This window comes from Nerophis ophidion, linkage group LG19, assembly GCF_033978795.1.
Source record: "Nerophis ophidion isolate RoL-2023_Sa linkage group LG19, RoL_Noph_v1.0, whole genome shotgun sequence".
Taxonomy (NCBI): Eukaryota; Metazoa; Chordata; class Actinopteri; order Syngnathiformes; family Syngnathidae; genus Nerophis; species Nerophis ophidion.
Window position 1 is genome coordinate 598,933 of NC_084629.1, and position 26,960 is coordinate 625,892.

The 26,960-nt window shown below is 38.6% G+C and overlaps 4 protein-coding genes across 4 annotated transcripts; all 4 read left to right on the forward strand.

The window, feature by feature from the left end:
• The first annotated feature begins 4,919 nt into the window (after positions 1–4,919).
• On the forward strand, positions 4,920–5,849 carry LOC133537820 (olfactory receptor 6N2-like). Its single transcript, XM_061878893.1, has one exon. The coding sequence runs from the start codon at positions 4,920–4,922 to the stop codon at positions 5,847–5,849; it is 930 nt and encodes a 309-aa protein (XP_061734877.1).
• Positions 5,850–10,483: 4,634 nt separating this feature from the next.
• Positions 10,484–11,413, forward strand: LOC133537821 (olfactory receptor 6N2-like). The gene has a single exon (XM_061878894.1). It carries the CDS (start codon positions 10,484–10,486, stop codon positions 11,411–11,413), a length of 930 nt encoding a protein of 309 aa, XP_061734878.1.
• A 4,606-nt stretch (positions 11,414–16,019) lies between these two features.
• LOC133537822 (olfactory receptor 10J4-like) lies at positions 16,020–16,949 on the forward strand. The gene has a single exon (XM_061878895.1). The coding sequence runs from the start codon at positions 16,020–16,022 to the stop codon at positions 16,947–16,949; it is 930 nt and encodes a 309-aa protein (XP_061734879.1).
• Positions 16,950–23,779: 6,830 nt separating this feature from the next.
• LOC133537823 (olfactory receptor 10J4-like) lies at positions 23,780–24,709 on the forward strand. Its single transcript, XM_061878896.1, has one exon. It carries the CDS (start codon positions 23,780–23,782, stop codon positions 24,707–24,709), a length of 930 nt encoding a protein of 309 aa, XP_061734880.1.
• Positions 24,710–26,960: the final 2,251 nt, after the last annotated feature.

Below are 26,960 nucleotides of genomic sequence, written 5' to 3' on the forward strand. Positions count from 1 at the left end.
ATTCCATATACTGATATGCTAAAGGTCATGAGTATTGTACATGCATTTAAATGATTTCATTTAATATGTTCCCTAAGATTATAAGTATCCTCTTTTGTTGAGAAGAGATGTTGTACATTCTTGGGGAGCAGGTTCAAGTTTGCTTTCTGCATAATTTTAGCTGTTTGCAAATGCACCAAATCATTGAGTTTCAATCTTGTTTTACATCAATAAATAAAGGGTTTGAGTGTTCCCTAATTCAACAGAATGTATGGTTACATTAGTAAGTAGGTAAATACATTTTAATTTTAAAGCACTTGTCACTGAGAAAAATCACAGTGTTGTACAATAGGTGAATTAATCAAACAATTACAAATCTCAAAACCACTGAAGTCGGGAAGTTGTGTAAATGGTAAATACAAATGGATTACAATGATTTGGAAATCCTTTTCAACTTATATTCAATTGAATGGACTGCAAAGACAAGATACTTAATGTTCAAACTGGTAAACGTTGTTATTTTTTGCAAGTATTAGCACATTTGGAATTTGATGCCTGCAACATGTTTCAAAAAAGCTGGCACAAGTGGCAAAAAAGAGTGAGAAAGTTGAGGAATGCTCATCAAACACTTATTTGAACACCCTAATTGTGAACATGTGGGTGCCATTGTTGGGTATAAAAGCAGCTTCCATGAAATTCTCAGTCATTCACAAACAAGGATGGGGCGAGGGTCACCACTTTGTGAACAAATTTGTGAGCAAATTGTCCAACAGTTTAAGAACAACATTTCTCAACCAGCTCTTGCAAGGAATTTAGGGATTTCCCCATCTACGGTCCGTAAAATCATCAAAAGTTTTAGAGAATCTGGAGAAATCAATGCACGTACGCGGGAAGGCCTGTGACCTTCGATCCCTCAGGCGATACTGCATCAAAAAGCGACAACAGTGTGTAAAGGATATCACCAAATGGGCTCAGGAACACTTCAGAAAACCACTGTCAGTAGGTCACTACTTCTGTGAATGCAAGTTAAAACTATACGATGCAAAGTGAAAGCCATTTATCAACAACATCCAGAAACGCCGCCGGCTTAGCTGGGCCCGAGGTCATCCAAGATGGACTGATGCAAGGTGAAAAAGTGTTCAGTGGTCTGACGAGTCCATATTTCAATTTGTTTTTGGAAACAGTGGAGGTCGTGTCCTCCAGAACAATTAGGACTGTTGTAGGTGAAAAGTTCAAAAGACAGCATCAGTGATGGTATGGGGGTACATTAGTGCCCAAGGCATGGGTAACTTACAAATCTGTGAAGGCACCATTAATGCTTAAAGGTACACAGGTTTTGGAGCAACATATTTTGCCATCCAAGCATCATCTTTTTCATGGACGCCACTGCTTATTTCAGCAAGCCACATTCTGCACGTGTTATAACAGTGTGACTTTGTAGTAAAAAAGTGCAGGTACTAGACTGGCCTGCCTGTAGTCCAGAACTGTCTCCCAGAACATGTGTGTTGCATTATAAAGTGTCGAATACGAGAATGGAGACCCCGGACTGTTAAGAACTTAAGCTGTACATCAAGCAAAAATGGGAAATAATTCCACCTGAAAAGCTTCAAAAATAGGTCTCCTCAGTTCCCAAAGGTTTACTGAGTGTTGTTAAAAGGAAAGGCCATGTAACACAGTGGTAAAAATGCCCCTGTGCCATTAAATTCTAAGTTAATGATTATTTGAAAAAAAAAAAGTTTCTCAGTTTGAACATTTAATATCTTGTCTTTGCATTCTATTCAATTGAATATAAGTTGAAAAGGATTTGCAAATCATTGGATTCTGTTTTTATTTATGATTTACACAATGTGCCAACTTCACTGGTTTGGGGTTTTGTATAACCAATTTGAAGAGCCCCCACATCTGCAGTCCCCTCCAAGGTTTCTCATTGTCATCCCGTTGGGTCGAGTTTTTTCTTGCCCTGATGTGGGATTTGAGCCGAGGATGTTGTTGTAGCTTGTGCCACTAGAGCCCTTTGAGACACTCATGATTTAGGGCTATATAAGTAAACTTTGATTGATTGATTGATTGATTGATTGATTGATGTTGCAACAAGTTGTACAAACCATGTTTCCATACGAGGTGGGAAATTGTGTTGGATGTAAATATAAACGGAATACAATGATTCAATTCAATACACTACAAAGACAAGATATTAGGTGTTCAAACTCATAAACTTAGTTTTTTTTTTTGCAAATAATAATTAACTTAGAAATTCATGGCTGCAACACATGCCAAAGTAGTTAGGAAAGGGCATGTTCACCACCGTGTTACATCACCTTTTCTTTTAACAACACTCAATAAACGTTTAGGTTCTGAGGAAACTAATTGTTGAAGCTTTGAAAGTGGAATTCTTTCCCATTCTTGTTTTATGTAGAGCTTCAATCGTTCAACAGTCCGGGGTTTCCGCTGTCATATTTTACGCTTCATAATGCGCCACACATTTTCGATGGGAGACAGGTCTGGACTGCAGGCGGGCCAGGAAAGTTCCTGCACTCTTTTTTTAAGGAAGCCACGCTGTTGTAAAACGTGCTGAATGTGGCTTGGCATTGTCTTGCTGAAATAAGCAGGGGCATCCATGAAAAAGACGGTGCTTATATGGCAGCATATATTGTTCAAAAACCTGTATGTACCTTTAAGCATTAATGGTGCCTTTACATATGTGTAAGTTACCCATGCCTTGGGCACTAATGCACCCCCACACCATCACGGATGCTGGCTTTTGAACTTTGCATCGATAACAGTCTGGATGGTCCGCTTCCCCTTTGGTCCGGATGACACGATGTGGAGTATTTCCAAAAACAATTTGAAATGTTGACTCGTCAGACCACAGAACACTTTTCCACTTTGTATCGGTCCATCTTAGATGATCTCGGGCCCAGAGAAGCCGGCGGCATTTCTGGATGTTTCTGATAAATGGCTTTCGCTTTGCTTAGTAGAGCTTTAACTTGCACTTACAGATGTAGCGACAAATTGTATTTAATGACAGTGGTTTTCTGAAGTGTTCCTGAGCTCATGTGGTGATATCCTTTAGAGATTGATGTCAGGTTTTGATACAGTGCCGTCCGAGGGATCGAATGTCACGATCATTCAATGTTGGTTTCCGGCCATGCCGCTTACGTGGAGTGATTTCTCCAGATTCTCCGAACCTTATGATGATATTATGGACCGTAGATGTTGAAATCCCTAAATTTCTTGCAATTGAACTTTGAGAAACCTTGTTCTTAAACTATTTGACTATTTGCTCACGCAGTTGTGGACAAACAGGTGTACCTCGCCCCATCCTTTTTTGTGAAAAACTGAGCATTTTTTGGGAAGCTGTTTTTATACCCAATCATGGCACCCACCTGTTCCCAATTAGCCTGCACACATGTGGGATGTTCCAAATAAGTGTTTGATGAGCATTCCTCAACTTTATCATTATTTATTGCCACCTTTCCCAACTTCTTTGTCACGTGTTGCTGGCCTCAAATTCTGAAGTTAATGATTATTTCCCCCCAAAAAAAGTTTATCATTTTGAACATCAAATATGTTGTCTTTGTAGCATATTCAACTGAATATGGGTTGAAAAGGATTTGCAAATTATTGTATTCCGTTCATATTTACCTCTTACACAATTTCCCAACTGATATGGAAACGGGGTTTGTATATGAATTTTGTGATTTACACACACCCCCTCACACCAACTACAATTGTAGTCCAAGCCATTAAAAAAAAGCTACTAACTAAGTCAGAAGTTAGTCACAACTTACTCAATGCCTTGGTATTTTTTCCGCTGACTACTCACTTTTACTCAAGTAATTATTTTGATGACTGCTTTTTACTTTTGTCATGTTATTCTAAATTAACTGCACTCTTACTGGAGTACAATTTTGGGGTACACTGCCTGCCTCTGTACAATATGTATGTCTAAATTCAACTAATCTACCTGTTTTTCTGAATTATTATGCTGATCCCCAGTAGCAAATATCTGTGTACTAGAAATGTTTTCGGTATTTAAGCAATTGTCTTCGTATTTGTATCTTATTGTATTCCTGTAGTACTGTACTTGTCCTTATGGGTATTTTAGCATTTTTAAAAATAGCTTTATTTAATGTGTAATTATTCAGTATTTGTTGGCTTTTTCTGTTTTCATAGTTAGTGTTTACAGCTGCAAAACATCTATTTGTTTTTTGCCGCTTTATTTGCTGCTCTACGTGCCTCGAATTGCCCCATGGAGACAAATAAAGTTCTTTGAATTTAACTGACTATCTGCATGATGACTATTGACATGATGGGGGGAACCGACCAAGAATGAAAAACAACAACAAAAACAGAGGTCTTGTTGATCTGGGTTACGTTGTCAGTTTAAGAACTAAGAGCAATGCATGTCAATGTGTGTTATGTGTTGACAAGTGAAGGGAGGAGAACTTTTTCTCTCAATCACTTATAAGTCGTTGTCAATTTTCAGATTCACTATCTTAGATTTATTTTTACAGTGTGATCGATTGAAGCAAAGCAATACAATTCCCTCATGGCCACAAGCAGGTATAGAGAGACACGCTGCCACCAGGTGTAAGTGTACGTTAACAAAGTGTGTAGTTGGTATTAAAAAGAAATGAAATCCCTACTATGTTAAAGACTGGCTGTCATAGAAAGTTTGAGTGACAGGAGGCCCTGAAGACTTGGATGTGCTTGTTGACATGACAACAACTCTTTGTGGATCACGTAATGAGATCCATGGAGGGCGAACAAGTCTTATAAAAGATGTGATCGTACTCCGACACTTCAATTTGTGCATTGTGGAGATGAAGAGGAAAACCAGCTCCCTGTGCATGAATCAATGTGATTTTCATTTTAGGACTCTTGTTTGCTTTGTTGTGCTTGTATTTTTTTGCTTGCATTTTTCTGGGACTAACTTTATGGCTGCTGAATTCAATGGAACATATATAACTTTTGGTGGCTATGTAGACGTGGACAAATATGGATATATTTACTTTGTCATCTTTTTGACACTATATATTCTCATCCTCTGCTCTAACTGTACCATTATATGTCTAATCTGGATTCACAGCAACCTTCATGAGCCTATGTACATTTTCATTGCTGCTTTGTCACTCAACTCTGTTTTGTTTAGCAGTGGAATCTACCCTAAATTTTGCATTGACGTCTTATCTCAAAAACAGACCATTTCTCTTTCTGCTTGTATGTTTCAATATTTTGTTGTTCATTCATTAGGTGCATCAGACTTCTTACTGTTGTCAGCCATGTCTTATGACAGGTATGTGTCTATCTGCCAACCTCTGCAGTATCCAACTATCATGAGAAAAAGAACTGTCATTGTCCTCTTGACTTTGGCCTGGTTTCTACCTGTAAGCCAGCTCACAGTTGGAGTTGTAATGAATTCTAAACAAAAAATGTGCACTTTTACTACAGGTGGAGTCTGGTGTAACACTTCCGTCCACAAACTTCACTGTGTAAAATCAACATTTCATAATGTGTTTGTTTTGTTTGTTTTAATAACTTATGGTATTGCTCCTGTGATGTTCATTATTTTTACGTACATAAAGATATTTATGGTAGCTTATCACAGTTGTAGGGACGTTCGAAAAAAAGCTACAGAGACATGTTTACCCCACCTAATAGTTTTATTCTGCTCCACTTGTTTAATTGTTTTTGATGCTATCAACGATCGAATCCAGTCAGACCTTCCAAAAACAGTAAGTTTAGCATTGACTTTACAAGTGGTTGTGTATGGTCCTCTGTTAAATCCAATCATATATGGAGTGAAAATGAAAGAAATATCAAAACACATAAAGAAATTGTTTTTTCAGGACAAACAAAGGAAATAATATTTGTAAAATAGTTTTTGAATAGTAATGTTTTATTACTGATGGTAATACATGTTTAAAAAGAATAAGAAACCAAGCATTTATAAAAAAAAAAAAATGTTTCATGTCTGATTGTTGTGTCATGTTAAAAATAAACAAGGTAATCGGGATAATGTTTATGGTTTTTTCTTCTGAAAATATCTCACCTCATGAGGTTTTTAAAGGGTCGTGTATTTCTTTCAGGCTAAAATGGAAACAATGAGTTCTCTCTGCTGTGTTAAAAGAGATGCAGCTGTGTTTTGGACCAGCTCTACACGAGCGGGAGAAGACTGGTTGACCGCAAAATAAGAAGATTTGCAATAATCCAGCCGAGACGTGTGTATGGTTATTGTGTTAGTATCTTTAAAACATGCATACAATTATATTTCCTATTCCTCATCAAAGCATGTCCGAAAAGGACTAGAAAAAAGCAGTGATTATACAATCATTACCTTGTGTTTGTACTTCATCTGTAACACAAGAAGGGATGAATACATGAGTTGTTACATCGACAAATGTTTAAGTAAATACATATTAAATACATAAAGTTATCTTTAATACATACTTAAGTAAGTTTTGATTTACATAATGAGATACATTAAATTATCTCATTATTAAACAAGGTTCAAGATGTTTATCAAGATTCTTCTTTTTTGTACGTTGTAAACAATTTGAGTGAGTTTCTCGACGAGATCATATTAGTACATTGTTTATTAATCCAATCCCTAATTGAATTCCATATACTGATTTGCTAAAGGTCATGAGTGTTGTACATGCATTTAAATGATTTCATTTAAAATATTCCCTAAGATTATAATTGTCCTGTTTTGTTGGGAAGAGATGTTGTACATTCTTTGGGATCAAGTTCAAGTTTGCTTTCTGCATTTTTTTAGCTGTTTGCAAATGCACCAAATCATTGAGTTTCAATCTTTTTTACATCAATAAATAAAGGGGTTGAGCATTCCCAAATTCAACAGAATGTATTGTTTTGATTAGTAAGTAGTTAAATACATTTGATTTGTAAAACACTTTTCACGGATAAAATTCACAGAATACTGTACAAAACATAGGTGAGTTAATCAAATAATTACAAATCCCAAAACCAGCGAAGTTGGGACGTTGTGTAAATGGTAAATAAAAATGGAATACAATGATTTGCAAATCCTTTTCAACTTATATTCAAATGAATAGACTGCAAAGACAAGATACTTAATGTTCAAACTGGTAAACTTTGTTTTGTTTTGGGTTTTTTTAGCAAATATTAGCTCATTTGAAATTTGATGCCTGCAACACATTTCAAAAAAGCTGGCACAAGTGGCAAAAAGACTGAAAAAGTGGAAAAATGCTCATCAAAGACTTATTTGGAAAATCCCACAAGTGAACAGCCTAATTGGGAACAGGTGGGTGCCATGATTGGGTATAAAAGCAGCTTCCATGAAATTCTGTCATTCACAAACAAGGATGGGGCGAGGGTCACCACTTTGTGAACAAATTTGTGAGCAAATTGTCAAAACAGTTTAAGAACAACGTTTCTCAACCAGCTCTTGCAAGGAATTTAGGGATTTCACCATCTACGGTCCGTAATATTATCAAAAGGTTTGGAGAATCTGGAGAAATCATTGCACGTAAGCGGGAAGGCCCTTGACCTTAGATCCCTCAGGCGATACTGCATCAAAAAGCGACATCAGTGTGTAAAGGATATCACCACATGGGCTCAGGAACACATCAGAAAACCACTGTCAGTCGGTCGCTACTTCTGTAAATGCAAGTTAAAACTCTACGATGCAAAGCCAAAGCCATTTACCTACAACACCCAGAAACGCCGCCAGCTTGGCTGGCCCCGAGCTCATCTAAGATGGACTGATGCAAAGTGGAAAAGTGTTCTGTGGTCTGACGAGTCCATATTTCAATTTGTTTTTGGAAACAGTGGAGGTCGTGTCCTCCAAAACAAAGAGGAAAGGAACAATTTGGACTGTTGTAGGTGAAACGTTCAAAAGCCAGCATCTGTGATGGTATGGGGGTGTATTTGTGCCCAAGGCATGGGTAACTTACACATTTGTGAAGGCACCATTAATGCTTAGAGGTACACACAGGTTTTGGAACAACATATTTTGCCATCCAAGCATCGTCTTATTCATGGACGCCCCGGCTTATTTCAGCAAGACAATGCCAAGCCACGTGTTACAACAGCGTGGCTTCATACTAAAAGAGTGCAGGTACCACATTGGCCTGCATGTAGTCAAGACCTGTCTTCCATTGAAAATGTGTGGCGCATTATGAAGCGTAAAACACCACAACGGAAACCCCAGACTGTTGAACAACTTAAACTGCACATCAAGCAAAAATGGGAAATAATTCCACCTGAAAAGCTTAAAAAATAGGTCTCCTCAGTTCCCAAACGTTTACTGAGTGTTGTTAAAGGGAAAGGCCATGTAACGCAGTGTTAAAAAATGCCCCTCTGCCAACTTTTTTGCAATTTGTTGCTGCCATTAAATTCTAAGTTAATGATTATTTTAAAAAAAAAGTTTAGTTTCTCAGTTTGAACATTTAATATCTTGTCTTTGCATTCTATTCAATTGAATATAAGTTTAAAGGGATTTGCAAATCATTCAATTCTGTATTTATTTATGATTTACACAACGTTTCAACTTCACTGGTTTGGGATTTTTTATAACCATTTTGAAGAGCCCCCACTTCTAGAGTCCCCTCCAAGGTTTCTCATTGTCATCCCGTTGGGTTGAGTTTTTTCTTGCCCTGATGTGGGATTTGAGTCGAGGATGTTGTTGTGGCTTGTGCCACTACAGCCCTTTGAGACACTCATGATTTAGGGCTATATAAGTAAACTTTGATTGATTGATTGATTGATTGATTGATTGATGTTGCAACAAGTTGTATATGAATTTTATTTTTTACACACACACGCTCACATCAACTACAATTGTAGTCCAAACCATTACAAAAAAGCTACTATGTCAGAAGTTAGTCAAAACTTACTCAATACCTTAGTATTTTTTTCGCTGAATACTCACTGTGGAGAGACGGAGCCGACGAGCCGACAGCGGGACAGGGCAAATGGTTGTCCTGACCAAGATGGCGGCCAGGAGGCGGGGCATGCAGCAGAGCGGAGAGGCGGGGCATGCAGCAGAGCGGAGAGGCGGGGCACGCCTGGAGCGACCTTGCAGCCATCAGCGTCAGGTGCGTACCCAACACACCTGCGCTAAATCATTACATCTTCTGCTGCAGCATAAAAGGGGTGAAGGAGGAACACTTGTGGCAGAAGTAGGAGAAGAAACACACGACACCAACGACCACGAGCACAACGAGCGAGACACAGATCCAGATGAGCCCCTGCAACAGATGCAGGCCCCGGACACCGAAAGGTGTGCCGCGACAAGCAGGAAGAGCCAGCGATCCAGAAATTGGCGCGACAGACTGGCAAGGCATGATGATTATTGAAAGAATAAACATGAGTCAAACCTGCTTTGATGCGTCGTATGTCGATCGGCACTGCAACCCACACGATCCGGGTAGGAAACCCGTCACACTCACTTTTACTCAAGTAATTATTTTGATGACTACTTTTTACTTTTGTCATGTTATTCTAAATTAACTGTACTCTTACTGGAGTACAATTTTGGGGTACACTGCCTGCCTCTGTACATTATGCATGTATAAATGCCACTAATCTACCTGTTGTTCTGAATTATTATGCTGATCCCCAGTAGCAAATATCTGTGTACTAGAAAATGTTTTTGGTATTTCAGCAATAGTCTTTGTATTTGTATCTTATCGTATTCCTGTACTACTGTACTTGTCCTTATGAGTATTTTAGTATTTTTAACAATAGCTTTATTTAATGTGTAATTATTCAGTATTTGTTGGCTTTTTCTGTTTTCATAATTCGTGTTTACAGCTCCAAAACGTCCATTTGCTTTTTGCTGTTTTATTTGCTGCTCTACGTGCCTCGAATTGCCCCATGGAGACAAATAAAATCCTTTGAATTGAACTGACTATCTGCATGATGACTATTGACATGATGGGGGGAACCGACAGAGAATGAAAAACAACAACAACAACAGAGGTCTTGTTGATCTGGGTTACGTTGTCACTTTAAGAACTAAGAGCAATGCATGTCAATGTGTGTTATGTGTTGACAAGTGAAGGGAGGAGAACTTTTTTTCTCCGACGTGTGTTCGTTCAATCTCTAATAAGTCGTTATCAATTTTTAAATTCACCATCTTAGATTTATTTTACAGTGTGATCGTTTGAAGCAAAGCAATACAATTCCCTCATGGCCACAAGCAGGTATAGAGAGACACGCTGCCACCAGGTGTAAGTGTATGTTAAAGACGGGCTGTCATAGAAAGTTTGAGTGACAGTAGGCCCTGAAGACTTGGAGGTGCTTGTTGACATGACAGCAACTCTTTGTGGATCACGTAATGAGATCCATGGAGGGCGAACAAGTCTTATAAAAGATGTGATCGTACTCCGACACGTCACTTTGTGCATTGTGGAGATGAAGAGGAAAACCAGCTCCCTGCACATGAATCAATGTCATTTTCATTTTAGGACTCTTGTTTGCTTTGTTTTGCTTGCATTTTTCTGGGACTAACTTCATGGCTGCTGAATTCAATGGAACATATATAACTTTTGGTGGCTATGTAAACGTGGACAAATATGGATATATTTATTTTGTCATCTTTTTGACACTTTATATTCTCATCCTCTGCGCTAACTGCACCATTATATGTCTAATCTGGATTCACAGGGATCTTCATGAGCCTATGTACATTTTCATTGCTGCTTTGTCACTCAACTCTGTTTTGTTTAGCAGTGGAATCTACCCTAAACTTTGCATTGACGTCTTATCTCAAAAACAGACCATTTCTCTTTCTGCTTGTATGTTTCAATATTTTGTTGTTCATTCATTAGGTGCATCAGACTTCTTACTGTTGTCAGCCATGTCTTATGACAGGTATGTGTCTATCTGCCAACCTCTGCAGTATCCAACTATCATGAGAAAAAGAACTGTCATTGTCCTCTTGACTTTGGCCTGGTTTCTACCTGTAAGCCAGCTCACAGTTGGAGTTGTAATGAATTCTAAACAAAAAATGTGCACTTTTACTACAGGTGGAGTCTGGTGTAACACTTCCGTCCACAAACTTCACTGTGTAAAATCAACATTTCATAATGTGTTTGTTTTGTTTGTCATAATAACTACTGGTATTGCTCCTGTGATGTTCATTATTTTTACGTACATAAAAATATTTATGGTAGCTTATCACAGTTGTAGGGACGTTCGAAAAAAAGCTACAGAGACATGTTTACCCCACCTAATAGTTTTATTCTGCTCCACTTGTTTAATTGTTTTTGATGTTATCAACGATCGAATCCAGTCAGACCTTCCAAAAACAGTAAGTTTAGCATTGACTTTACAAGTGGTTGTGTATGGTCCTCTGTTAAATCCAATCATATATGGAGTGAAAATGAAAGAAATATCAAAACACATAAAGAAATTGTTTTTTCAGGACAAACAAAGGAAATAATATTTGTAAAATAGTTTTTGAATAGTAATGTTTTATTACTGATGGTAATACATGTTTAAAAAGAATAAGAAACCAAGCATTTATAAAAAAAAAAAATGTTTCATGTCTGATTGTTGTGTCATGTTAAAAATAAACAAGGTAATCTGGATAATGTTTATGGTTTTTTCTTCTGAAAATATCTCACCTCATGAGGTTTTTAAAGGGTCGTGTATTTCTTTCAGGCTAAAATGGAAACAATGAGTTCTCTCTGCTGTGTTAAAAGAGATGCAGCTGTGTTTTGGACCAGCTCTACACGAGCGGGAGAAGACTGGTTGACCGCAAAATAAGAAGATTTGCAATAATCCAGCCGAGACGTGTGTATGGTTATTGTGTTAGTATCTTTAAAACATGCATACAATTATATTTCCTATTCCTCATCAAAGCATGTCCGAAAAGGACTAGAAAAAAGCAGTGATTATACAATCATTACCTTGTGTTTGTACTTCATCTGTAACACAAGAAGGGATGAATACATGAGTTGTTACATCGACAAATGTTTAAGTAAATACATATTAAATACATAAAGTTATCTTTAATACATACTTAAGTAAGTTTTGATTCACATAATGAGATACATTAAATTATCTCATTATTAAACAAGGTTCAAGATGTTTATCAAGATTCTTCTTTTTTGTACGTTGTAAACAATTTGAGTGAGTTTCTCGACGAGATCATATTAGTACATTGTTTATTAATCCAATCCCTAATTGAATTCCATATACTGATTTGCTAAAGGTCATGAGTGTTGTACATGCATTTAAATGATTTCATTTAAAATATTCCCTAAGATTATAATGGTCCTGTTTTGTTGAGAAGAGATGTTGTACATTCTTTGGGATCAAGTTCAAGTTTGCTTTCTGCATTATTTTAGCTGTTTGCAAATGCACCAAATCATTGAGTTTCAATCTTTTTTACATCAATAAATAAAGGGGTCGAGCATTCCCAAATTCAACAGAATGTATTGTTTTGATTAGTAAGTAGGTAAATACATTTGATTTGTAAAACACTTTTCACGGATAAAATTCACAGAATACTGTACAAAACATAGGTGAGTTAATCAAATAATTACAAATCCCAAAACCAGCGAAGTTGAGACGTTGTGTAAATGGTAAATAAAAATGGAATACAATAATTTGCAAATCCTTTTCAACTTATATTCAAATGAATAGACTGCAAAGACAAGATACTTAATGTTCAAACTGGTAAACTTTGTTTTTTTTTGGGTTTTTTTAGCAAATATTAGCTCATTTGAAATTTGATGCCTGCAACACATTTCAAAAAAGCTGGCACAAGTGGCAAAAAGACTGAAAAAGTGGAAGAATGCTCATCAAAGACTTATTTGGAAAATCCCACAAGTGAACAGCCTAATTGGGAACAGGTGGGTGCCATGATTGGGTATAAAAGCAGCTTCCATGAAATTCTCAGTCATTCACAAACAAGGATGGGGCGAGGGTCACCACTTTGTGAACAAATTTGTGAGCAAATTTTCAAAACAGTTTAAGAACAACGTTTCTCAACCAGCTCTTGCAAGGAATTTAGGGATTTCACCATCTACGGTCCGTAATATTATCAAAAGGTTTGGAGAATCTGGAGAAATCATTGCACGTAAGCGGGAAGGCCCTTGACCTTAGATCCCTCAGGCGATACTGCATCAAAAAGCGACATCAGTGTGTAAAGGATATCACCACATGGGCTCAGGAACACATCAGAAAACCACTGTCAGTCGGTCGCTACTTCTGTAAATGCAAGTTAAAACTCTACGATGCAAAGCCAAAGCCATTTACCTACAACACCCAGAAACGCCGCCAGCTTGGCTGGCCCCGAGCTCATCTAAGATGGACTGATGCAAAGTGGAAAAGTGTTCTGTGGTCTGACGAGTCCATATTTCAATTTGTTTTTGGAAACAGTGGAGGTCGTGTCCTCCAAAACAAAGAGGAAAGGAACAATTTGGACTGTTGTAGGTGAAACGTTCAAAAGCCAGCATCTGTGATGGTATGGGGGTGTATTTGTGCCCAAGGCATGGGTAACTTACACATTTGTGAAGGCACCATTAATGCTTAGAGGTACACACAGGTTTTGGAACAACATATTTTGCCATCCAAGCATCGTCTTATTCATGGACGCCCCGGCTTATTTCAGCAAGACAATGCCAAGCCACGTGTTACAACAGCGTGGCTTCATACTAAAAGAGTGCAGGTACCACATTGGCCTGCATGTAGTCAAGACCTGTTTCCCATTGAAAATGTGTGGCGCATTATGAAGCGTAAAACACCACAACGGAAACCCCAGACTGTTGAACAACTTAAACTGCACATCAAGCAAAAATGGGAAATAATTCCACCTGAAAAGATTAAAAAATAGGTCTCCTCAGTTCCCAAACGTTTACTGAGTGTTGTTAAAAGGAAAGGCCATGTAACGCAGTGTTAAAAAATGCCCCTCTGCCAACTTTTTTGCAATTTGTTGCTGCCATTAAATTCTAAGTTAATGATTATTTAAAAAAAAAAGTTTAGTTTCTCAGTTTGAACATTTAATATCTTGTCTTTGCATTCTATTCAATTGAATATAAGTTTAAAGGGATTTGCAAATCATTCAATTCTGTATTTATTTATGATTTACACAACGTTTCAACTTCACTGGTTTGGGGTTTTTTATAACCATTTTGAAGAGCCCCCACATCTAGAGTCCCCTCCAAGGTTTCTCATTGTCATCCCGTTGGGTTGAGTTTTTTCTTGCCCTGATGTGGGATTTGAGTCGAGGATGTTGTTGTGGCTTGTGCCACTACAGCCCTTTGAGACACTCATGATTTAGGGCTATATAAGTAAACTTTGATTGATTGATTGATTGATTGATTGATGTTGCAACAAGTTGTATATGAATTTTATTTTTTACACACACACGCTCACATCAACTACAATTGTAGTCCAAACCATTACAAAAAAGCTACTATGTCAGAAGTTAGTCAAAACTTACTCAATACCTTAGTATTTTTTTCGCTGAATACTCACTGTGGAGAGACGGAGCCGACGAGCCGACAGCGGGACAGGGCAAATGGTTGTCCTGACCAAGATGGCGGCCAGGAGGCGGGGCATGCAGCAGAGCGGAGAGGCGGGGCACGCCTGGAGCGACCTTGCAGCCATCAGCGTCAGGTGCGTACCCAACACACCTGCGCTAAATCATTACATCTTCTGCTGCAGCATAAAAGGGGTGAAGGAGGAACACTTGTGGCAGAAGTAGGAGAAGAAACACACGACACCAACGACCACGAGCACAACGAGCGAGACACAGATCCAGATGAGCCCCTGCAACAGATGCAGGCCCCGGACACCGAAAAGTGTGCCGCGACAAGCAGGAAGAGCCAGCGATCCAGAAATTGGCGCGACAGACTGGCAAGGCATGATGATTATTGAAAGAATAAACATGAGTCAAACCTGCTTTGATGCGTCGTATGTCGATCGGCACTGCAACCCACACGATCCGGGTAGGAAACCCGTCACACTCACTTTTACTCAAGTAATTATTTTGATGACTACTTTTTACTTTTGTCATGTTATTCTAAATTAACTGTACTCTTACTGGAGTACAATTTTGGGGTACACTGCCTGCCTCTGTACATTATGCATGTATAAATGCCACTAATCTACCTGTTGTTCTGAATTATTATGCTGATCCCCAGTAGCAAATATCTGTGTACTAGAAAATGTTTTTGGTATTTCAGCAATAGTCTTTGTATTTGTATCTTATCGTATTCCTGTACTACTGCACTTGTCCTTATGAGTATTTTAGTATTTTTAACAATAGCTTTATTTAATGTGTAATTATTCAGTATTTGTTGGCTTTTTCTGTTTTCATAATTCGTGTTTACAGCTCCAAAACGTCCATTTGCTTTTTGCTGTTTTATTTGCTGCTCTACGTGCCTCGAATTGCCCCATGGAGACAAATAAAATCCTTTGAATTGAACTGACTATCTGCATGATGACTATTGACATGATGGGGGGAACCGACAGAGAATGAAAAACAACAACAACAACAGAGGTCTTGTTGATCTGGGTTACGTTGTCACTTTAAGAACTAAGAGCAATGCATGTCAATGTGTCTTATGTGTTGACAAGTGAAGGGAGGAGAACTTTTTTTCTCCGACGTGTGTTCGTTCAATCTCTAATAAGTCGTTATCAATTTTTAAATTCACCATCTTAGATTTATTTTACAGTGTGATCGTTTGAAGCAAAGCAATACAATTCCCTCATGGCCACAAGCAGGTATAGAGAGACACGCTGCCACCAGGTGTAAGTGTATGTTAAAGACGGGCTGTCATAGAAAGTTTGAGTGACAGTAGGCCCTGAAGACTTGGAGGTGCTTGTTGACATGACAGCAACTCTTTGTGGATCACGTAATGAGATCCATGGAGGGCGAACAAGTCTTATAAAAGATGTGATCGTACTCCGACACTTCACTTTGTGCATTGTGGAGATGAAGAGGAAAACCAGCTCCCTGCACATGAATCAATGTCATTTTCATTTTAGGACTCTTGTTTGCTTTGTTTTGCTTGCATTTTTCTGGGACTAACTTCATGGCTGCTGAATTCAATGGAACATATATAACTTTTGGTGGCTATGTAGACAAAGACAAATATGGATATATTTATTTTGTCATCTTTTTGACACTTTATATTCTCATCCTCTGCGCTAACTGCACCATTATATGTCTAATCTGGATTCACAGGGATCTTCATGAGCCTATGTACATTTTCATTGCTGCTTTGTCACTCAACTCTGTTTTGTTTAGCAGTGGAATCTACCCTAAACTTTGCATTGACGTCTTATCTCAAAAACAGACCATTTCTCTTTCTGCTTGTATGTTTCAATATTTTGTTGTTCATTCATTAGGTGGATCAGACTTCTTACTGTTGTCAGCCATGTCTTATGACAGGTATGTGTCTATCTGCCAACCTCTGCAGTATCCAACTATCATGACAAAAAGAACTGTCATTGTCCTCTTGACTTTGGCCTGGTTTCTACCTGCAAGCCAGCTCACAGTTGGAGTTGTAATGAATTTTAAACAAAAAATGTGCACTTTTACTACAGGTGGAGTCTGGTGTAACACTTCCGTCCACAAACTTCACTGTGTAAAATCCGCATTTCATAATGTTTATGTTTTGTTTGTCATAATAACTTCTGGTATTGCTCCTGTGATGTTCATTCTTTTTACTTATATAAAGATATTTATAATAATTGTTCACAGATCTGGGGAAGTTAGGAAAAAAGCTACAGAGACATGTTTACCCCACCTGATAGTTTTATTCTGCTTCACTTGTTTACTTGTTTTTGATGTTCTGACAGAACGACTGCAGTCAGACCTTCCAAAAAGAGTAAGTTTAGCAATGACTTTACAAGTGGTTGTGTATAGTCCTCTGTTAAATCCAATCATCTATGGAGTGAAAATGAAAGAAATATCCAAACACATAAAGAAATTGTTTTTTCAGGTCAAACACCGGAAATAATATTTGTAAAATATTTTTTCAATAGTAATGTTTTATTACTGATGGTAATACATGTTTAAAAAAAAAAAAAGAAACCAAGCATTTATAAAAAAAGTTTCATGTCTGATTGTTGTGTCATGTCAAAAATAAACAAGGTGATCTGGATAATATTTATGGTTGATTCTTCTGAAAATATCTCACCTCATGCGGTTTTTAAAGGGCCGTGTATTTCTTTCAGGCTGAAATGGAAACAATGAGTTCTCTCTGCTAGATGCAGCTGTGTTTTGGACCAGCTCTACACGAGCGGGAGAAGAATCAGAATCAGAATCAGACATAGTTTATTAATCCCCGACGGGAAATTAAAATTTTCAGCACAATCCCATTCAATATCAGACAAACATTACAAGGAGACAGAACAGAATGGCTGACGGGTCTGCCAACTTCCGGCGCCCCATACAAAAAAGGTGAGATACAAGTAGACAAGTGGGGGGGAATCGGAGAAAAAATAAAAGATAAAAATGAAAAAATAAAAAATATAAAATTTAAAAAATCGGTCTAAGCCAGGGCCCCTGGAGAGGGGGTCCAGACTGAGGCCAAGGGAAAAAAACAACTCATAGCCGTAGTACACATCCCTCTTACATTTGTGTAAGAGGGAAACATCAAAGATTGTTTGACTGCAAAATAAGAAGCTTTGTAATAATCCAGCCGAGACGTAAATATGGTTATTGTAATAGTATCTTTAAAACATGCATACAATTATATTTCCTATTCCTCATCAAAGCATGTTCAAAAAGGACTCGAAAAAAGCAGTGATAATACAATCATATCCTTGTGTTTGTACTTCATCTGTAACACAAGAAGGGATGAATGAATGAGTTGATACATCGACAAATGTTTAAGTAAATACATATTAAATACATAAAGTTATCTTTAATACATACTTAAGTAAGTTTTGATTCACATAATGAGATATATAAGATTATCTCATTTTTAAACAAGGTTCAAGATGTTTATCAAGATTCTTCTTTTTTGTACGTTTTTAACACTTTGAGTGAGTTTCTCGACTAGATCATATTAGTACATTAATTATTAATCCAGTAATGTCATCAAAAGTTTTAGAGAATCTTAAGAAATCACTGCATGTAAGCGGCAAGGCCCGAAACCTTCGATCCCTCAGGCGATACTGCATCAAAAAGCGACATCAGTGTGTAGATGATATCACCACATGGGCTCAGGAACACTTCAGAAAACCACTGTCAGTCGGTCGCTACTTCTGTAAATGCAAGTTAAAACTCTACAATGCAAAGCGAAAGCCATATATCAAAATCACCCAGAAACGCCGCCTGCTTTGCTGGCCCCGAGCTCATCTAAGATAGACTGATGCAAAGTGGAAAAGTGTTCTGGGGTCTGACGAGTCCATATTTCAATTTGTTTTTGGAAACAGTGGAGGTCGTGTCCTCCGAAACAAAGAGGAAAGGAACTATTTGGACTGTTGTAAGTGAAAAGTTCAAAAGCCAGCATCTGTGATGGAATGGGGGTGTATTTGTGCCCAAGGCATGGGTAACTTACACATCTGTGAAGGCACCATTAATGCTTAAAGGTACTTACAGGTTTTGGAACAACATATTTTGCCATCCAAGCATCGTCTTATTCATGGACGCCCCGGTTTATTTCAGCAAGACAATGCCTAGCCACGTATTACAACAGCGTGGCTTCATACTAAAAGAGTGCAGGTATTACAGTACACTGGCCTGCATGTAGTTAAGACCTGTCTCCCATTGAAAATGTGTGGTGCATTATGAAGCGTAAAATACCACAACGGAGACCCCGGACTGTTGAACAACTTAAGCTGCACATCAAGCAAAAATGGGAAAGAATTCCACCTGAAAAGTTTCAAAAAATGGTCTCTTCTGTTCCCAAACGTTTACCAAGAGTTGTAAAAGGAAAGGCCATATAACACAGTAGTAAAAATGCTCCTCTGCCAACTTTTTTGCAATATGTTGCTGCCATTGAATTCTAAGTTAATGATTATTCACAAAAAAAAAAATTAAGTTTCTCAGTTTGAACATTTAATATCTTGTCCTTGCAGTCTATTCAATTGAATATAAGTTGAAAAGGATTTGCAAATCATTGGATTCTGTTCTTATTCATGATTTACACAACGTGCCAACTTCACTGGTTTTGGGTTTTGTATAACCAACTTTGAGAGCCCCCACATCTGCAGTCCCCTCCAAGGTTTCTCTTTGTCATCCCATTGGGTCGTGTTTTTTCTTGCCCTGATGTTGCCGAGGATGTTGTTGTAGCTTGTGCCACTAGAGCCCTTTGAGACACTCATGATTTAGGGCTATATAAGTAAACTTTGATTGATTGATTGATTGATTGATTGACTGATTTATTGATGTTGCAACAAGTTGTACAAACCACGTTTCCATACGAGGTGGGAAATTGTGCTGGATGTAAATATAAACGGAATACAATGATTCAATTCAATACACTACAAAGACAAGATATTTGGTGTTCAAACTCATAAACTTAGTTTTTTTTTTGCAAATAATAATTAACTTAGAAATTCATGGCTGCAACACATGCCAAGGTAGTTAGGAAAGGGCATGTTCACCACCGTGTTACATCACCTTTTCTTTTAACAACACTCAATAAACGTTTAGGTTCTGAGGAAACTAATTGTTGAAGCTTTGAAAGTGGAATTCTTTCCCATTCTTGTTTTATGTAGAGCTTCAATCGTTCAACAGTCCGGGGTTTCCGCTGTCATATTTTACGCTTCATAATGCGCCACACATTTTCGATGGGAGACAGGTCTGGACTGCAGGCGGGCCAGGAAAGTTCCTGCACTCTTTTTTTAACGAAGCCACGCTGTTGTAAAACGTGCTGAATGTGGCTTGGCATTGTCTTGCTGAAATAAGCAGGGGCATCCATGAAAAAGACGGTGCTTATATGGCAGCATATATTGTTCAAAAACCTGTATGTACCTTTAAGCATTAATGGTGCCTTTACATATGTGTAAGTTACCCATGCCTTGGGCACTAATGCACCCCCACACCATCACGGATGCTGGCTTTTGAACTTTGCATCGATAACAGTCTGGATGGTCCGCTTCCCCTTTGGTCCGGATGACACGATGTGGAGTATTTCCAAAAACAATTTGAAATGTTGACTCGTCAGACCACAGAACACTTTTCCACTTTGTATCGGTCCATCTTAGATGATTTCGGGCCCAGAGAAGCCGGCGGCATTTCTGGATGTTTCTGATAAATGGCTTTCGCTTTGCATAGTAGAGATTTAACTTGCACTTACAGATGTAGCGACAAATTGTATTTAATGACAGTGGTTTTCTGAAGTGTTCCTGAGCTCATGTGGTGATATCCTTTAGAGATTGATGTCAGGTTTTGATACAGTGCCGTCCGAGGGATCGAATGTCACGATCATTCAATGTTGGTTTCCGGCCATGCCGCTTACGTGGAGTGATTTCTCCAGATTCTCTGAACCTTTTGATGATATTATGGACCGTAGATGTTGAAATCCCTAAATTTCTTGCAATTGAACTTTGAGAAACCTTGTTCTTAAACTATTAGACTATTTGCTCACGCAGTTGTGGACAAACGGGTGTACCTCGCCCCATCCTTTCTTGTGAAAGACTGAGCATTTTTTGGGAAGCTGTTTTTATACCCAATCATGGCACCCACCTGTTTCTAATTGTGAACATGTGGGTGCCATGATTGGGTATATTAGCAGCTTCCATGAAATTCTCAGTCATTCACAAACAAGGATGGGGCGTGGGTCAACACTTTGTGAACAAATTTGTGAGCAAATTTTCAAAACAGTTTAAGAACAACGTTTCTCAACCAGCTCTTGCAAGGAATTTAGAGATTTCACCATCTACGGTCCGTAATATTATCAAAAGGTTTGGAGAATCTAGAGAAATCATTGCACGTAAGCGGCAAGGTCCGTGACCTTAGATCCCTCAGGCGATACTGCATCAAAAAGCGACATCAGTGTGTAAAGGATATCACCACACGGGCTCAGGAACACACCAGAAAACCACTGTCAGTCGGTCACTACTTCTGTAAATGCAAGTTAAAACTCTACGATGCAAAGCCAAAGCCATTTACCAACAACACCCAGAAACGCCGCCAGCTTGGCTGGCCCCGAGCTCATCTAAGATGGACTGATGCAAAGTGGAAAAGTGTTCTGTGGTCTGACGAGTCCATATTTCAATTTGTTTTTGGAAACAGTGGAGGTCGTGTCCTCCAAAACAAAGAGGAAAGGAACAATTTGGACTGTTGTAGGTGAAAAGTTCAAAAGCCAGCATCTGTTATGGTATGGGGGTGTATTTGTGCCTAAGGCATGGGTAACTTACACATTTGTGAAGGCACCATTAATGCTTAGAGGTACACACAGGTTTTGGAACAACATATTTTGCCATCCAAGCATCGTCTTATTCATGGACGCCCCGGCTTATTTCAGCAAGACAATTCCAAGCCACGTGTTACAACAGCGTGGCTTCATTCTAAAAGAGTGCAGGTACCACATTGGCCTGCATGTAGTCAATACCTGTCTCCCATTGAAAATGTGTGGCGCATTATGAAGCGTAAAACACCACAACGGAAACCCCAGACTGTTGAACAACTTAAACTGCACATCAAGCAAAAATGGGAAATAATTCCACCTGAAAAGATTAAAAAATAGGTCTCCTCAGTTCCCAAACGTTTACTGAGTGTTGTTAAAAGGAAAGGCCATGTAACGCAGTGTTAAAAAATGCCCCTCTGCCAACTTTTTTGCAATGTGTTGCTGCCATTAAATTCTAAGTTAATGATTATTTTAAAAAAAAAGTTAAGTTTCTCAGTTTGAACATTTAATATCTTGTCTTTGCATTCTATTCAATTGAATATAAGTTTAAAGGGATTTGCAAATCATTCAATTCTGTATTTATTTATGATTTACACAACGTTTCAACTTCACTGGTTTGGGGTTTTGTATAACCATTTTGAAGAGCCCCCACATCGAGAGTCCCCTCCAAGGTTTCTCATTGTCATCCCGTTGGGTTGAGTTTTTTCTTGCCCTGATGTGGGATTTGAGTCGAGGATGTTGTTGTGGCTTGTGCCACTACAGCCCTTTGAGACACTCATGATTTAGGGCTATATAAGTAAACTTTGATTGATTGATTGATTGATTGATGTTGCAACAAGTTGTATATGAATTTTATGTTTTACACACACACGCTCACATCAACTACAATTGTAGTCCAAACCATTACAAAAAAGCTACTATGTCAGAAGTTAGTCAAAACTTACTCAATACCTTAGTATTTTTTTCGCTGAATACTCACTGTGGAGAGACGGAGCCGACGAGCCGACAGCGGGACAGGGCAAATGGTTGTCCTGACCAAGATGGCGGCCAGGAGGCGGGGCATGCAGCAGAGCGGAGAGGCGGGGCACGCCTGGAGCGACCTTGCAGCCATCAGCGTCAGGTGCGTACCCAACTCACCTGCGCTAAATCATTACATCTTCTGCTGCAGCATAAAAGGGGTGAAGGAGCAACACTTGTGGCAGAAGTAGGAGAAGAAACACACGACACCAACGCCTAGGAGCACAACGAGCGAGACACAGATCCAGATGATCCCAACATATGCAGGCCCCGGACACTGAAAGGTGTGCCGCGATAAGCAGGAAGAGCCAGCGATCCAGAAATTGGCGCGACAGACTGGCAAGGCATGATGATTACTGAAAGAATAAACATGAGTCAAACCTGCTTTGATGCGTCGTCACACTCACTTTTACTCAAGTAATTATTTTGATGACTACTTTTTACTTTTGTCATGTTATTCTAAATTAACTGTACTCTTACTGGAGTACAATCTAGGGGTACACTGCCTGCCTCTGTACATTATGCATGTATAAATGCCACTAATGTACCTGTTGTTCTGAATTATTATGCTGATCCCCAATAGCAAATATCTGTGTACTAGAAATGTTTTTGGTATTTCAGCAATTGGCTTTGTATTTGTATCTTATCGTATTCCTGTACTACTGTACTTGTCCTTATGAGTATTTTAGCATTTTTAACAATAGCTTTAGTTAATGTGTAATTATTCAGTATTTGTTGGCTTTTTCTGTTTTCATAATTCACGTTTACAGCTCCAAAATGTCCATTTGCTTTTTGCTGTTTTATTTGCTGCTCTACGTGCCTCGAATTGCCCCATGGAGACAAATAAAATCCTTTGGATTGAACTATCTGCATGATGACTATTGACATGATGGGGGGAACCGACAGAGAATGAAAAACAACAACAACAACAGAGGTCTTGTTGATCTGGGTTACGTTGTCACTTTAAGAACTAAGAGCAATGCATGTCAATCTGTCTTATGTGTTGACAAGTGAAGGGAGGAGAACATTTTTTCTCCGACGTGTTTTCGTTCAATCTCTAATAAGTCGTTATCAATTTTTAAATTCACCATCTTAGATTTATTTTACAGTGTGATCGTTTGAAGCAAAGCAATACAATTCCCTCATGGCCACAAGCAGGTATAGAGAGACACGCTGCCACCAGGTGTAAGTGTATGTTAAAGACGGGCTGTCATAGAAAGTTTGAGTGACAGTAGGCCCTGAAGACTTGGAGGTGCTTGTTGACATGACAGCAACTCCTTGTGGATCACGAAATGAGATCCATGGAGGGCGAACAAGTCTTATAAAAGATGTGATCGTACTCCGACACTTCACTTTGTGCATTGTGGAGATGAAGAGGAAAACCAGCTCCCTGCACATGAATCAATGTGATTTTCATTTTAGGACTCTTGTTTGCTTTGTTTTGCTTGCATTTTTCTGGGACTAACTTCATGGCTGCTGAATTCAATGGAACATATATAACTTTTGGTGGCTATGTAGACATGGACAAATATGGATATATTTATTTTGTCATATTTTTGACACTATATATTCTCATCCTCTGCTCTAACTGCACCATTATATGTCTAATCTGGATCCACAGGGACCTTCATGAGCCTATGTACATTTTCATTGCTGCTTTGTCACTCAACTCTGTTTTGTTTAGCAGTGGAATCTACCCTAAACTTTGCATTGACGTCTTATCTCAAAAACAGACCATTTCTCTTTCTGCTTGTATGTTTCAATATTTTGTTGTTCATTCATTAGGTGCATCAGACTTCTTACTGTTGTCAGCCATGTCTTATGACAGGTATGTGTCTATCTGCCAACCTCTGCAGTATCCAACTATCATGACAAAAAGAACTGTCATTGTCCTCTTGACTTTGGCCTGGTTTCTACCTGCAAGCCAGCTCACAGTTGGAGTTGTAATGAATTTTAAACAAAAAATGTGCACTTTTACTACAGGTGGAGTCTGGTGTAACACTTCCGTCCACAAACTTCACTGTGTAAAATCCACATTTCATAATGTTTTTGTTTTGTTTGTCATAATAACTTCTGTTATTGCTCCTGTGATGTTCATTCTTTTTACTTATATAAAGATATTTACAATAACTGTTCACAGTTCTGGGGAAGTTAGGAAAAAAGCTACAGAGACATGTTTACCCCACCTGATAGTTTTATTCTGCTTCACTTGTTTCACTGTTTTTGATGTTCTGACAGAACGACTGCAGTCAGACCTTCCAAAAAGAGTAAGTTTAGCAATGACTTTACAAGTGGTTGTGTATAGTCCTCTGTTAAATCCAATCATATATGGAGTGAAAATGAAAGAAATATCCAAACACATAAAGAAATTGTTTTGTCAGGTCAAACACCGGAAATAATATTTCTAAAATATGTTTTCAATAGTAATGATTTATTACTGATGGTAATACATGTTTAAAAAAAAAAAAAGAAACCAAGCATTTATAAAAAAAAAATATGTTTCATGTCTGATTGTTGTGTCATGTCAAAAATAAACAAGGTGATCTGGATAATATTTATGGTTGTTTCTTCTGAAAATATCTCACCTCATGAGGTTTTTAAAGGGCCATGTATTTCTTTCAGGCTAAAATGGAAACAATGAGTTCTCAATGAGGACCAGCTCTACACGAGCGGGAGAAGAATCAGAATCAGAATCAGACATAGTTTATTAATCCCCGACGGGAAATTAAAATGTTCAGCACAATCCCATTCAATATCAGACAAACATTACAAGGAGACAGAACAGAATGGCTGACGGGTCTGCCAACTTCCGGCACAGTTGGAGTTGTAATGAATACTAAACAAAAAATGTGCACTTTTACTACAGGTGGAGTCTGGTGTAACAGTTCCGTCCACAAACTTCACTGTGTAAAATCCGCATTTCATAATGTTTTTGTTTTGTTGGTCATAATAACTTCTGTTATTGCGCCTGTGATGTTCATTATTTTTACATACATAAAAATATTTATAGTAGCTTATCACAGTTGTGGGGAAATTCGAAAAAAAGCTACAGAGACATGTTTACCCCACCTGATAGTTTTATTCTGCTCCACATGTTTAATTGTTTTTGATGTTCTGACCTATCGACTGCAGTCAGACCTTCCAAATACAGTAAGTTTAGTTTTGACTTTACAAGTGGTTGTGTATAGTCCTCTGTTAAATCCAATCATATATGGAGTTAAAATGAAAGAAATATCAAAACACATAAAGAAATTGTTTTTTCAGGTCAAACACAGGAAATAAAATTTGTAGAATAGTTATGTAATAGAAATGTTTTATTACTGATTTTAATACATGTTTAAAAAAAAAAAAGAAACCAAGCATCTATAAAAAAAAAAAAAAATTCATGTCTGACTGTTGTGTCATGTCAAAAATAAACAAGGTAATCTGGATAATAATTATGGTTGTTTCTTCTGAAAATATCTCACCTCATGAAGTTTTTAAAGGGCCGTGTATTTCTTTCATGCTAAAATGGAAACAATGAGTTCTCTCTGCTGTGTTCAAAGAGATGCAGCTGTGTTTTGGACCAGCTCTACACGAGCGGGAGAAGAATCAGAATTAGAATCAGACATACATTATTAATCCCCGACGGGAATTTAAAATTTTCAGCACAATCCCATTCAATATCAGACAAACATTACAGGGAGACAGAACAGGATGGCTGACGGGTCTGCCAACTTCCGGTGCCCCTTACAAAAAAGGTGAGATACAAGTAGACAAGTAGGGGGGAATGGGAGAAAAAAATAAAAGTAAAACATTTTTTTTAAATAAAATACAATTTTAAAATCGGTCTAAGCCTGGGCACCTGGAGAGGGGGTCCAGACTGAGGCCAAAGGAAAAAAACAACTCAGTCATAGTACTGTTCTGCAGAACTGGGTGAACCACTTCAAAGGATCTTCAACCTCAGCCTGCAGCTGGGAAGAGTGCCCACCCTCTGGAAGACGTCATGCATCGTTCCAGTTCCCAAAAAGATCTGCCACAGTGAGCTGAACGACTACAGACCAGTGGCGCTCACCTCTCATCTAATTAAGACATTGGAGCGGCTCTTTCTCAGCCTCCTCAGACCACAGGTGCAACATGCCCAGGACAGCCTGCAGTTTGCGTACCAGGCAGGCGTTGGTGTGGAGGATGCTATCCTTTACCTGCTGCATCGAGCCCATTCACATCTGGATAAGGGAAATGGCACTGTGAGGATCCTGTTCCTGGACTTCTCGAGTGCCTTTAATACCATCCAGCCCCGCCTCCTTCAGGACAAGCTCTACAAAATGCGAGTGGACTCCTGCCTGGTTGCCTGGATTTTGAACTACCTCACCGACAGGCCACAGTACGTCAGACTGAAGGACATCACGTCTGACACTGTGATCAGCAGCACCGGAGCACCGCAGGGAACGGTGCTAGCTCCTCTTCTCTTCACCCTGTACACCGCTGACTTCTGCTACAACTCAGCTGTGTCACATCCAGAAGTACGCGGATGACACAGCCATCGTCGGGTGCATCAGGGACGGCAGAGAGGAGGAGTTTTGGAATCTGGTGAGGGACTTTGTTGTCTGGTGCCACACAAACCTCTTGCAGCTCAATCCATCAAAGACCAAGGAACTGGTCATTGACTTT

Coding starts and splice junctions, on each gene's coding strand:
- LOC133537820 (XM_061878893.1), top strand. CDS start 4,920: ATGGCTGCTGAATTCAATGGAACATATATAACTTTTGGTGGCTATGTA.
- LOC133537821 (XM_061878894.1), top strand. CDS start 10,484: ATGGCTGCTGAATTCAATGGAACATATATAACTTTTGGTGGCTATGTA.
- LOC133537822 (XM_061878895.1), top strand. CDS start 16,020: ATGGCTGCTGAATTCAATGGAACATATATAACTTTTGGTGGCTATGTA.
- LOC133537823 (XM_061878896.1), top strand. CDS start 23,780: ATGGCTGCTGAATTCAATGGAACATATATAACTTTTGGTGGCTATGTA.